The 13,041-nt window shown below is 48.0% G+C and overlaps 1 protein-coding gene across 2 annotated transcripts in view; it reads left to right on the forward strand.

Annotated features, from left to right (window-relative positions):
• GFRA4 (GDNF family receptor alpha 4) overlaps window positions 1–13,041 on the forward strand; it is a 140,130-nt gene that overhangs the window by 72,579 nt on the left and 54,510 nt on the right. Inside the window, exon 2 of one of the 2 annotated variants that reach the window (XM_084855304.1) lies at window positions 8,335–8,613. In XM_084855304.1, the coding sequence (XP_084711430.1) occupies window positions 8,335–8,613 (279 nt within the window). The remainder of the gene's footprint in view (window positions 1–8,334; window positions 8,614–13,041) is intronic. The other variant, XM_084855305.1, reaches the window with a different exon arrangement.

The raw sequence follows: 13,041 nt of genomic DNA on the forward strand, positions 1-13,041 counted from the left end.
TCTACATACATAAACAGCAGTGTGGTTGTACATAAAAGTCACATGATGTGTGTGTGTGGTGTTTCCCAGTGTGCAGTTGCACACTTGCACATCCCCTTCCCTGTATTTTATTTTGCCATGGGCAAGCTTGAGAGATACCAGCATTAAAACTTCATCTCCTTTACTTCCAGTTAATTCCCTCACCTAAAAGCACAGGTGATTACCCTTAAAGCCCTAAATGGTTTGTGACCTATTGATCCTGCCTGCCGTCAGAGGAGCATCGTGTTAAACATGGTTTAGTGCTCATCATGTCAGCCTCCCATGTCAAAGACCCCTGGTGCTTGGGAGGGTCCATAGCCCAGTGGTGGAGAAGATGTGTTGCATGCAAAAGTTCCATAAGAACATAAGAAAAGCCCTGCTGGATCAGTCCATCTACTCCAACATTCTGTTCACACCGTACCCAAGCAGCAGCCTATGGGAAATCCACAAGCAGGACAAGAGTGCAACAACACCCTCCTGCCCATGTTCCCCTGCAACTGGTGTACATAGGCTCACTGCCTCTGGAACTGGAGGCAGCACATAGCCATCAGGAGTAGTAGCCGTTGATAGCCTTCTCCTCCTCCAGGAATTTGTCTAACCCCCTTTTGAAGCCATCTAAACTGGTGGCCATCACCTTAAAGGGTGCTGCACTTTAAGAAGAATGCAGACAAGCTGGAGAAGGTTCAGAGGAGGGCAGCAAAGATGATCAGGGGACTGGAAACAAAGCCCTATGAAGAGAGACTGGGAGAACTGGGCATGTTTAGCCTTGAGAAGAGAAGACTGAGCGGAGATAGGATAGCAGTCTTCAAGTACTTGAAAGGTTGTCAGAGAGAGGAAGGCCAGGATCTCTTCTCAATCATCCCAGAATGCAGAACACCGAATAATGGGCTCAAGTTCCAGGAAGCCAGATCCTGGCTGAACATCAGGAAAAATGTTCTGACTGTTAGACCAATACGACAATGGAACCCATTCCCTAGGGAGCTGGTGGGCTCTTCCACACTGGAGGCATTCAAGACGAGGCTGGACAGCCATCTGTCAGGGATGCTCTGACTTGGATTCCCACATTGAGCAGGGGGTTGGACTCGATAGCCTTGTAGGCCCCTTCCAACCCTACTGTTCTATGATTCTATGATTCTATGTCTTGTGGTAGAGAATCCCAGTCCCTGGGATGTCCAGTTGAAAGAATCAGTGACAGGAAAGACTCCTGTCAGAAACCCTGGAGAGCTGGACACAATGCTGAACCAAATGGACCAATGGTCCAACTCTAGTAAAAGGCAGCTTCCTACGATGAGGACGAGCCATAGCTGAGTGGCAGAGCGTCTGCTTTGCATGCAAAAGGCCCCAAGTTCAATCCTAGCATCTCCAAGTAGGGCACAGAAATATCCCTGTGTGAAACACAGTAGATCTACTGCCAGTCAGTGTCAACAATACTGAGCTAGAGGGACCAGCAATGGTCTGACTCAGTAAGAAGCTGTTCCCATGTTCCTTTCATCCTGCTCCATGTCCCACCAATATTGGAGGTGCAGGGCCTTTTTGGTGGCAGCTTCCCAGTTGATTGAACTGCTTGTACAGGGAGGCTCATCTCACCCAGACACCTTATTTACTTAAATGTATATCTGTTTACCCTGCTCAGCATTCAAAGGCTCAGGGCAATATACCTACTTCTTCTCCCACCCATGTTATCCTCACAACCAGGGCTGGCACCAAGGGTGGGCATTGTTGGGCTCACTCACCAGCGGGGGCCCACTGGCAAGAGTCCTCTGGACTTGCTCCTCCTCTTCGTGATCACGACGTTCACCTGCCTCTCGCTTTGACCCAGAAAATGGTGGTGGTGGTGAGGAGGAGCAGTAGATGCCACCATCAACTTCCTCACTGGCTCGATGCCCGTCAAGCAATAAAATGGTAGTAATGATGAGAAAGAAACTGAAGAGCAAGAGTAGCTGGTGACAATGAAGGAGAGAAGTAGACTCCCCGAGGGAAGTGGCCTGTTGAGGGTGTCTTATTCAGGGGCTCTCAAAAGCCTGGAGCCAGCACTGCTCAGAAAAGTAGATTAGGCAGTGTGTGTGTGTGTGTGTGTGTGTGTGTGTGTGTGTGTGTGTGACTGAACCAAGATCATCTGCTAAGCTGCCCAACTGAGTGGGGATCTGAATCCAGGACTCCCCAGTCAGTGGAGGCTGGTGGCTCCGATGTCAGTGAGGCAGTGAATCCGCTCCAGGCTTCAGTCAGAACCAGTCAGAACTCTAAAGGAGTGATCCAAGGTGCTCTGCAGTTATTTAATGTAATAAATAATACTAATTTAGTACATGTATTAAATGTAATAAATAATAATAATGTTCCTTCCTCTCCACACACCCCATGGGCCACACTCTTGTAGCCACCATGTTGAGATAAGATTTCATAGAATCGTAGACTCATAGAATAGTAGGGTTGGAAGGGGCCTACAAGGCCATCGAGTCCAACCCCATGCTCAGTGCAGGAATCCAAGTCAGAGCATCCCTGACAGATGGCTGTCCAGCTTCATCTTGAATGCCACCAGTGTGGGAGAGCCCACCAGCTCCCTAGGCAATGGGTTCCATTGTCGTATTGCTCTAACAGTCAGGAAATTTTCCCTGATGTTCAGCCGGAATCTGGCTTCCTGGAACTTGAGCCCATGATTACATGTCCTGCACTCTGAGATGATCGAGAAGAGATCCTGGCCTTCCTCGCTGTGACAGGGGATTTGAACTGGGGAGTTATGAATTGCAGCTTGGCCACTAAGCGACACCACCTCTTAGCTTAGTGCAGCCATGTGGGGTGGCTGAATGTCTTAAAATTGGCTCCAAGTTGCAAAAAACAGTTCCAGTCACCCAAACTGTTTAGTTCAGCCTTTGCCAACCTGGCACCCTCCAGATGTGTTCAACTACAAGTGGGGGTGATGGGAATTGTAGCCCCACACATCTGGAGGACACCAGGTTGGGGAAGATTAATTTAGTAGCTTGGTCAGAGAAACCATCTTCCAGCCAAGTGAAGCTGACGGTACAAAGCTAGTGCCACCTAGTGGGAATAATATGCCTGGGTAACATTTCCTCCCACCATCTAACCATAATATCGATAATGTTTCTTTTAATTTAAATACCTTTTGTTGGATTAAATTCATTCCTATTTCAGTCTTATTTCCATTTGTGGCCTGCCCTCCCTCCCCCAAGAATGCAAGAATTGTAGGCTAAGTAACAACAACAACAACAACACACGTTATCAAACTCTCTTCAAATAGATTACATTAAAAACGGGGGCAGAAAACTATAAGTGAAAATAAAGCATTCCCCCCACCCTATCTACCCTTTCAGTTAATCCGTGCTTCTAAAACAGAGCCCAAAGGAAACATCTAGGATGACTTCCAGGAAGATGCTCAAACTCAGAGTTTTGCCAAGCTCCCCAAAAATGAAAAACCCAGACATTGTAGGACAGCTAGTGAAAATACCTGTCTATATGCCCTTGAGGGACACTTTGGACAAGGCTTCCCCAAGCTGGTACCTTCCAGATGTTTTGGAATTGAGCTCTAATCAGCCTCAGCCAACATGGCCAATGGTCAGGAATGCTGGGAGTTGTAGGCCAAAACATGTGGAGAGCAACCAAGTTGGAGAAAGTAGTTTTGGACCATCAAGAATTCCAAAGTTCTTCATCTCCGCTTCATCCTTTCCCATAAGGAGCTCACTTCCCACCCATTCACCAGAATGACCAACCTTATGGGTGTCAACTATTTTGTCCTAACAGGGTCCCCATGCCTCTCACAGCTATCTCACATGAGAAATTAAATTAGGAACAGAGAAAGCTGCCTTATATTGGCCTTGAGTCAGACCATTCGACTATCTGCTAATGACTGTGTACACTAGCCTTCCCCAACCTGGTAGCCTCCAGGTGTGTTGGACTGCAACTCCCATCATTCCCAGGCTGGTCTACACTGACTGAGAGCAACTCTCCAGGATTTCAGACAGTGGCCTTTCCCAGCCCTGCCTGGAGATGCCGGAAATTTAACCTTCTGCATGCAGAGCAGGGGCTCTACCATTGAACTGCCCCCACACACAAAAAAGGGTCTTCCCATCCTGGGGAGATATTGATGGGGAAACCTCCCCTGTCAGATTGCTGCCTGCCATGCAGCTGTAGTCTTTTAGGAGCAAGCTTCCATAGGCACGGCTCTCCTTTACCAGCTGCATGAGGCACAGCAGGATGGGAGATGGTTTCAGCAAATCCCAATCCCACCCATTGCGTTTTGGCTTTTGCTTTTGGTTCATGATGCAAATAAGAGGCCAGGTCATTTGCAACACCTCAGTTCAAGTTGCCCAAAGCACTTAATTCCCAGGTAAATATAAAGCATAACCGTTCAGGGTGGTAAATCTAGGCCCTCCTGCTCTCTCCACTGAAGCAAAGATCTTGCCTGAAGGCCACCATTTACTTCCTTTGTCAATAAATTTCCGACCGCTGAGCCTTCCTTGCTTTATATGCTGCCCGCTTCCTATGGATGTCTCCACTGAGCTCTCTTTTAGAAGATCAGATGCAGCATTTTAGTCAGTCTAGCATGTGAGCGGAAGAGATCTTCAGTTGATGCTGGTTCCCAGCCCATCGGCATGGGAGGAGAAACCACTGCAGAGATTCAAGATGAATCACAGCTGTTTCCAAATGGTCTTCCTCCAGGCAACCAGTGGTGCAGCTAGCACTGGTCTTTGGATCTGAAGTCTGGGGCCCCTGGAGTTCAGGGGACCCACAAATGACCATCCAGAGGGCAACAAGTGATGGGGGCAGGGGCAAACAAACCTACCTCAGCTGACGCTGGTTGCCACAACATCTGTCCTTCTTCTTGGGTTGGGGAAGACCTGAGAGAGGTCTACAAAATTATGCATGGTGTGGAGAAGGTGGATGGGAGACATTTTTCTCCCTCTCTCATAATACTAGAACCTGGGGGCATCCCATGAAGCTGACTGGTGGGAGATTCAGGACAAAGAAAAGGAAGGACTTCTTCTCATAGCACATAATTAAACTATGGAACTTGCTACTACAGGATGTAGTGACGGCACCAATTTGGATGGCTTTAAAAGGGGGGTGGACAGATTCCTGGAGGAAAAGGCTATCAGTGGCTACTAGTCTTGATGGCTGTATGCTACTTCTAGTATCAGAGGCGGTCTGTCTGTGTACACCAGTTGCTAGGGAACATGGGTGGATGGTGCTCTTGCACTCATGTCCTGCTTGTGGGTTCCTGGTCGACAGCTGGTTGGCCACTGTGTAAACAGAATGCTGGACTAAATGGACCCTTGGTCTGATCCAGCAGGGCTCTCCCTATGTTCTTATTTCTAAACATTTTAGAGTTACGGCACAGCAGACTGGGCGTGTACCTTATGGTTACAGATGCTTATTGTATTACTTTTACTTTAAATATATATTATCCTGTTCTTCCACAAAAGGGCACTTATTCCCTAGTCAGTGTGTTTAACCTCAGAGCAGCCGACGCAAACTCCGTTTAATCCTGTAGACATGATGGTGCTATGATTGAAGGGAGTTTAAAATGTAGAACTGCACATGCTCAGAGTATTTCTTTTTGGCAGATAGTTTATTCTTCGGAGGGGTGATTTTTGTTTTGTTTGTTTTTGCTGTAATGTATCTGGAATGTAGGAGCAGTTGTGAAGCACGGAATGGCAGGGATGGAGAAGAGAAATGTGAGTTGTGTGCTTCACAACTGAAGAAATATGCATGGCCATCGAAAGGGGATCGCTAAGTCCTGGAGTCTAAAATTACTTGCTCCACCACTGCTGGCAATGTATTCAATATTGACTGCTCTGTGAAGGAACAGTTGCACATTCTGGGAGATGTGAAAGCTCATTCTGGGGTCATGGTTGGTTCCTGGGGTGTAGGGATGTACAGGTTTTGTAAAATCCATTCCATCTGCATTTCACAGATTGTCAGGCACCTTTCATACTATCATCCGTTCATTGGCAGAATCGTTTTTTGCCCAATTTTCCAAATTTGCACAAATTCGCATTTGCGCAAACCAGCACTTGCGAAAATGCAGAAATCGCCCCAAATGCGCATTTTCATGCTTTAGCCTGTTGGGAAAATGCACGTTTTCTGCTCATGTTTTTTTATTTTATGTATTTTCCTACAAGTACATTTACATAAAATTTCCCTTTTGCATATATTATCTCGACAAGCCTTACACAGTGACCCTATGGGGTAGGCTGCCCTTAACCCCATATCGCAGGCAGAGGAGGCTGAGAGTTGCAGCTTGCTGAAGGCCACTTAGGGAGTTTAAAGCTGAAGTGAGTTTTGAGCTGGGGCTTCCTAGCTTAGAGTTCCACTGTGTTATAGTATCTCCCAGGTTCAATAAAGGGAGAGAGCCCAGAAAAAGGAATCCATACACCCCACCTTGCAAGGCACTTTCCCATTTAGCCAGGTTCTGTTTCAATCTCCCAACGTCCAGTTCTGTGTTTTTTGATCATCGCAGAATGCAGGACACAGAATTATGGGCTCAAGTTACAGGAAGCCAGATTCTGGCTGAACATCAGGAAAAACTTCCTGACTGTTAGAGCAATACGACAATGGAACCAATTACTTGGGGAGGTGGTGGGCTCTCCCACACTGGAGGCGTTCAAGACGAGGCTGGACAGCCATCTGTCAGGGATGCTCTGACTTGGATTCCAGCACTAAGCAGGGGGTTGGACCCGTTGGTCTTATAGGCCTCTTCCAACCCTACTATTCTATGATTCTATGATTCTCCTACAACATCTCCATTGGTGAAGGTGTCATCACTTTCTTGGAGAAACGTGGCTAAGATTTGGGATCCAGCTGTCCCGATACATGGAAGAACATTTTCCCTAATCTTTGTACCTGGCCGGGGGGAAGTGGGGGGGAACAGTAGTTTGGCATTTATTTGTCCTAAAATTTGTCAGAGATTCGGAAGTCTGTTGCTGCCTGTTTCCTCTTGCAATACGCCAGTTCATGCTTCAGAATGTAAGGCATTAAGGGTGGTTAGACTGACAAGTACATGGGACAGGTCCTTCTCATTGGTGGCCCCAGTGGAGGCTGGTGGCTCCAATGTCAGTAAGGTGATGAATCCACTCCAGGTTTCAGTCAGAACCAGTCAGAACTCTAAAGGAGCTAACTAAGAGACAAAGCTTAGATAGCTCCATAAGAATTCTGACTGAAACCCAGAGCAGATTCACCATCCCACGGACATTGGACCCACCAGCCTCCACTGGGTGGCCCCACACCTCTGACATCAGCTTCCATCAGGGGTTCATCAGGTCACTCTTTTGCAGGTCTTCAGGAAAGCTCTGAGGACCCACCTATTTTTGCTGGCCTTTCCATGGTGTCTCGAGCAGCTGGTTTTTGCTGGTAATCTCTGTTGTCATGGATTTTTGTTAAATATGTAAATGGTTTTAGTTGAGTCCACTTCATATGGTTTTGATCTTGTATGCCACCTTGAGAGGGCTGCACCCTTAAAGGCAGACAAGAAATAATTTCAAATAAACACATGCATTGCGGAAGGGTCATAGCTCAGTGACAGCAAACATCCTGTATATGCAGGAGACGGTCCCAAATTCAGTCGCCAGAATCTCCAAAGAAGGCTGGGAAGGACTCCTGTCGAAACCTGGGACAACCTCTGCCAGGCAGTGCAGACAATCCAGAGCTAGATGGACCGAAGTCTGGTTTTGTTTAAATGGAGATGCACCAATAGATGCACCCATCATCCCATATGTGGTCTGACTTCCTATGTTCAGAACAGGGTCGAGCTTTCTTTGCAAGACATCCAGCAACTAGCAGGCACAAGGTGGTCCCCCCCAAACTGGCCAGTGGTCAACCAGGAGAACATGATCCATGTGCTCGTCCTTGCAATGTGGTTTGACCAGTGTCTATACCTTGATAATGGCCTTGTGGGATCAGATCGTGGTTTCCCACGATGTCTAGTCTAGCATTCTGTTCTCAGTGTCACCATATTTCCAGAATAAACTCTTACTTATTCTACTAGAGGCTTATCCATATCAGAAAATATTTTATTGTCTCCAGCTTGTTAACCTCCCTAGCACAACGGCGTCATTGGCTGAGAAATGATGGCTTGCCCAAGGCCATCCAGCGAGTTCAATAGCTGGGTCAGGATCAAATCTTGGAACTCCCACATCCAAACTTAACCATGCTCACCCCTTTAAATTAAGTGGTGAAGCTCGATTGGAAGGGTCCCTGCATGTCAGTGATGCTGATCGGCTCGTGATCTTAATATCTCTTTAAAGGAAAACTGATTCGGGAACGCTGTCATCCCCAGCATCTCCCTCCCCCTCCTCTCTTCTCCAGAAGGCATGACTGATGTGGTCCGCTCAGCCCGGGACTGCCTGCAGGCAGGAGAATCCTGCACCAATGACCCCAGCTGCAGCTCCAAATTCCGGACCCTCCGGCAATGCATTGCAGGCAATGGTGCCAACAAACTGGGGCCAGATGCCAAGAGCCAGTGTCGGAACACGGTGACAGCCCTCCTTTCCAGCCAGCTCTACGGCTGCAAGTGCAAGCGCGGCATGAAGAAGGAGAAGCACTGCCTCAGCGTCTACTGGAGCATCCACCACACCTTGATGGAAGGTCAGTTGATGGGGCTCCACCACATGGAGGGTGGGGTGGGAAGTGACAGTGACAGGGCCAGTTTGGGCAAAGGGGGGCAGGGGGAGGAACTGATGCACCACTGTTGAAAAGAGGGTAGCCACCTCCTACCCGGGCAAGCTATGTGCACCCCAGTTATTTGCCGTATCATGGGGGCAAAGCAAGTAAGACGGGACTCTTCTCTTGCAAATGCAGAACAGCCATGGCTATTTATTTAGTCATGCGGGCGTGTAGTCACATCTGTATTTAATTATTGAACATAGATGGACATTTCTTCCTTGGGCAACCTAATGAGGTCAGTGGTATTGCAGGCTGCACCTTTTTTTCAATAGAGGAGGACATTTGGATTAACTGACCTTACCAAAGTTGATAAGGCTTTCAGTGGCTACTAGTCCTGATGGCTCTGTGCTAGTTCCAGTATCAGAGGCAGTATGCCTGTGTACACCAGTTGCTGGGGAACATGGGCAGGAGGGTGCTGCTGCACTCGTGTCCTGCTTATGAGTTTCCCATGGGCAGCTGGCTGGCCACTGTGTGAACAGAATGCTGGACTAGAAGGACCCTAGGTCCGATCCAGCAGGGCTCTTCTTATGTTCCTAAGTTCTAGTGTCGATTTCTCAATATGACATTGTTCCTGCAGCATTTAGTGTTCTCCATTAGGGTTTCTGTTTCTGATGAGAAATTTATTTTATTCGGTTGTTGGTGTGTTTTGAACTGTATTTTTAACGTATTTGTTTTTTTGACGTTTTGATCAAGTTTATATTTTTATTTTTCAATGCTTTCGTTCTTATGATCGTTAGCCGCCTTGCACGCCACTTGCTTGGTAGAAAGGCAGGGTGCAAAATAAACACATACACACACACACAGAGGCAAAGTGACCGCAGTTGATTAGATGGACAAGATCTTGAGAGGCAGAAGTCTCAAACAGACGAACCACCTGTAAAAATGGCTGACGGTTGCCGCGTGTATTCAAAGCGGGTGTTGAAGGCTCTAGATCTACTTTCCTCAACCTGGTGCTCTTCAGATGTGCTGGACTACAACTCCCATCACAGGCTGGCTTGGGTGGTGGGAGTTGTAGTCCAACACAACTAGAGGGCACCAGGTTGGGGAAGTCTGCTCTCCCCTTGTGCTCCTCCAGCTCACAAGCCCCGTCTCCTAATCCCAGGTGTTTGACAGCTGTCTGCGGCCAGCGGGTGGCAAGAGGCACTCAGCAGGTGCTCAGAGACGTTCTGCATTGAATTTGGATTGTTCCAGGGCTGAGCACTGGCCTTTGTGGCAGCTACCAAGTCCAGCCCTGCCACGCACGGGGTCTGCAGACAGCATGGTTACACCCCTGCCAAGGCCAGCTAGCCAGCAGAGGGCTCCTTGCCAATTGAAGATGCTACAGGCAGCGGGAAGAGCGAAAAACATGTGAGAGATAAATGTGTTCCTTGTTTCTGCTGCAGCCAGGCACCTGTACAACGGGGAGAATGCCTAAATGTCCTGTGGTCCTGCTGGGGAGATTGCCTATCTCCTGATGATGGGAGGGGAGGGTACCCACAGGGTACCCTGCCACCCCACCTCCACCACCCGAGGGAGCATGTCATGATGTTCTTGCAGTTCTTTTTTGTTGAAAGGCAAAGCCAACTGCAGCAGCCAACCAAGTATGATTGCAAAGGGGGTAGGAAGAGGCCCATGTTGGGGGAAGGTTGCCTCCACCCAACAACCTGGTGCCAAAGGACCCACCAAAAACTGGAGCCTGTCTGCCTGAATCAACGTAATTGTCAGTCACCTTGGGAGCTCTATTTAGGCCGAAAGGCGACTCATCGATTTATGAATAAATAATCAATTAACCCCTGGTTCCTTCATAGGAGCCTTCCCCAGCTGGCTGGGGAAAATGGAAGTTGCAGGGCAACACATCTGGAGAGCAACGGGTTGGGAAAATTTGCTCCAGAGTCATTCCTGTCCCAATAGGAGCAGTTTTTTCATGGCTCCATCAGCACAGCTCATCCCCGAATTGTTGGCAGACAAACTTCTCTGGCGAGAGCATGAAAGAAGGGCAACACTGACCCTCCATTGGGCTTACCTCAGTCTTTTGGCATGATGCAATGGGCCATTCCCATTCCGGTTTCAGTGGTCACATTAAAGAGGGTTTCTATCTCCTGAAAGGTAAGTGGCTACTGGAGAGGGGGGCCTTCTTGTTGGTGGCCCCTCTGTTATGTTCTCCTGGCTCTGCATTGATTTAACTTTTAGGTGCCCAGTGAGGAATGCCTCAGTTTCCCAGGGACTCCATGGTGTTTAAATAGCTTTGAGGGCTCTGGTGGTTTTTAGTCGTTCTGCTCCTGACTGAAACTTTAATTTGCACTTTTGTCATTCTGTTTAAAAATGTCAGATGCTGCCTTGATTGTATTAAGACATTGAAAGGCAGGATAAAAATATCTCAATTTTTTTTTGGAAAAAAAACATGGCTAGTTTTGAAGGTTAACTTGCTGGCTGCTGAGGGCATGAAGAAGGATGTTACCTGCCCCAGCTTTTTGCCATTTAAGTTGCTCTAGCCTTATGCCTTAAGGGCCAGTGTACATGTTATCAGCCCTGTTCAGTTGCTAAGCCCAAACAGGGTACCTAAAAATGAGTAAGGAGCACAGAACCAGGCTTGCTAGCGCTACCCCCTATATCCCCAATCATGCAGAGTGCCATTCACCTTCAAGCAAACCCAAGTAGAACCCCTACTCTATTTGAAGGCATCCTCTATCTCAGCAGTTGGGAACCTCTGGCCCGTGGGCCTTGTCTGGCCTGCAGAGGTTCTCCGTCGAGCCCATGGAGGCTTGGGCCTAGAGGCTGCCGGAGGCTTGGGGAGGAAGCAGGGAGAGGCAGGGCTGGCCCTACCATGTGGCAGAGGGAGGCAGTCGCCTCAGGCAGCAGATTTGGGGTGAGTGAAGGTTTGAGGCCTACAGAAGCAAAGGGGAAAAAGATCAGGCTTAGAGGCTTGGGGGGGGGGGTTGTTGGGAGGGGTAGCCCTGAGAGGAGTAATTTCATTTCCCCACTTAAGTTTCAGTTTCATTTCCCCAGTTAAGTTTAATTTCTTCAGGTTTGAAACAGTATTTTCAGTTTTGTGAGAGGAAGGTATATAAAGAGAGCAAGAGAGCCAGTGGGAGCAGAGTCAGGGAGACCAGAACCTGAAAAAGGAGCAGGAAGAAGCAGCCTGAAAAAGTCTAAGTACATTTAGGGTTTAAAAACAAACAAACTGCATTTTGTAACTTTTATTTTCTCTTAATGCCCTTTGTATCACTCAGCTCTATTGTGTAAATATCTATAGTTGTGATTTGCTTGCTTTAAATTTACCAGTAAACTGTTGTGGTTAAACCCTGTGCCTACAGTGTCAGTCATCCCACGTCTACAGCCTAAACCCCACGTTATTCAGAAGGGGAAGCTTAAAAGAAGGAAGGCGGGACTCTTAAGGAGGCAAGAGATCCTTAAGGAGTTGCTCAGGGGGTCCAGGTCATAGGTGGAACCCTGACAGGGTGTCATAAAAGGGCAGCAAATTGTTAGTTATTTACTTCGTTATTATTGTGTTTCGACTGGCAGGGATGGGGAGAAGTGCTTATGGGATGTCCTGTACTCCTCCCAGCACTGGCTTTGTCTCTTTCTCTGTGCTTAGAGAGGGTTGAGCACCATGCCTCTCTCAGCACGGACAAAGACTGAATGGTGAGGGAGAGGCAATGAATCCAGTCCACAGAGGGCCCAGTGGGGGACAACTCAGCTGGTTCCCTGCCCCAGCTCTGTCTGAAGAGCTGTTCAGTCCAAGTCCAGTTTAAAGGTCAAGTACCCCAGGATGGGAGAGCAACAGGGGCCCTGAAGTTGCACATCTACACTTAGTACCTGGAGTGTAGACTAGGCAGGCGCACAGGTCACCCAGCTGCAGTCGTGCCCACTATGGTGAGACATCTTTCTGTTTAAGTGACAGTAACAATGTCTAAATGTGCATGTATATTTATAAATGAGTGCACGCAAATTTTATGCAGCACTGTGCCCTCTTTTGTCCTTGCCTTGGGTGATGCATTTCTTCTTTTGGGGGCGATGTGCAAGCGGTGTGGGAAGGAACTAAACATACCACCTGGGTGAGTGATATGTTTTAAGTTTCACATGCCATCGAGGCCACATGGATGCACTTTTTCCCAGATCCAGAACCATCCCACCTCAGTCACCTGTAAATTGGTCCTGCGCAGGGTTTAGTGGTATATTCTGAAGTGCAGGCGCTCATCATGAAAGTTCCCACAGCCACGCCCCCAAGGAGGGTCCAAAATTGCAGGCAGCTGTGTCGATCCATATCAACAAACCAGTTCTAGGAGTTTTCATCCCCTAGTTTGTAAAACGAATGGCTCCAAACTACCCATTCAAGAGCAAGCCATCCCAAAGCATGTTATATTGCAACAA

The sequence above is a fragment of the Heloderma suspectum genome, chromosome 5, assembly GCF_057233095.1.
Source record: "Heloderma suspectum isolate Gila_16-S chromosome 5, 16-S_ref, whole genome shotgun sequence".
Classification (NCBI taxonomy): domain Eukaryota; kingdom Metazoa; phylum Chordata; class Lepidosauria; order Squamata; family Helodermatidae; genus Heloderma; species Heloderma suspectum.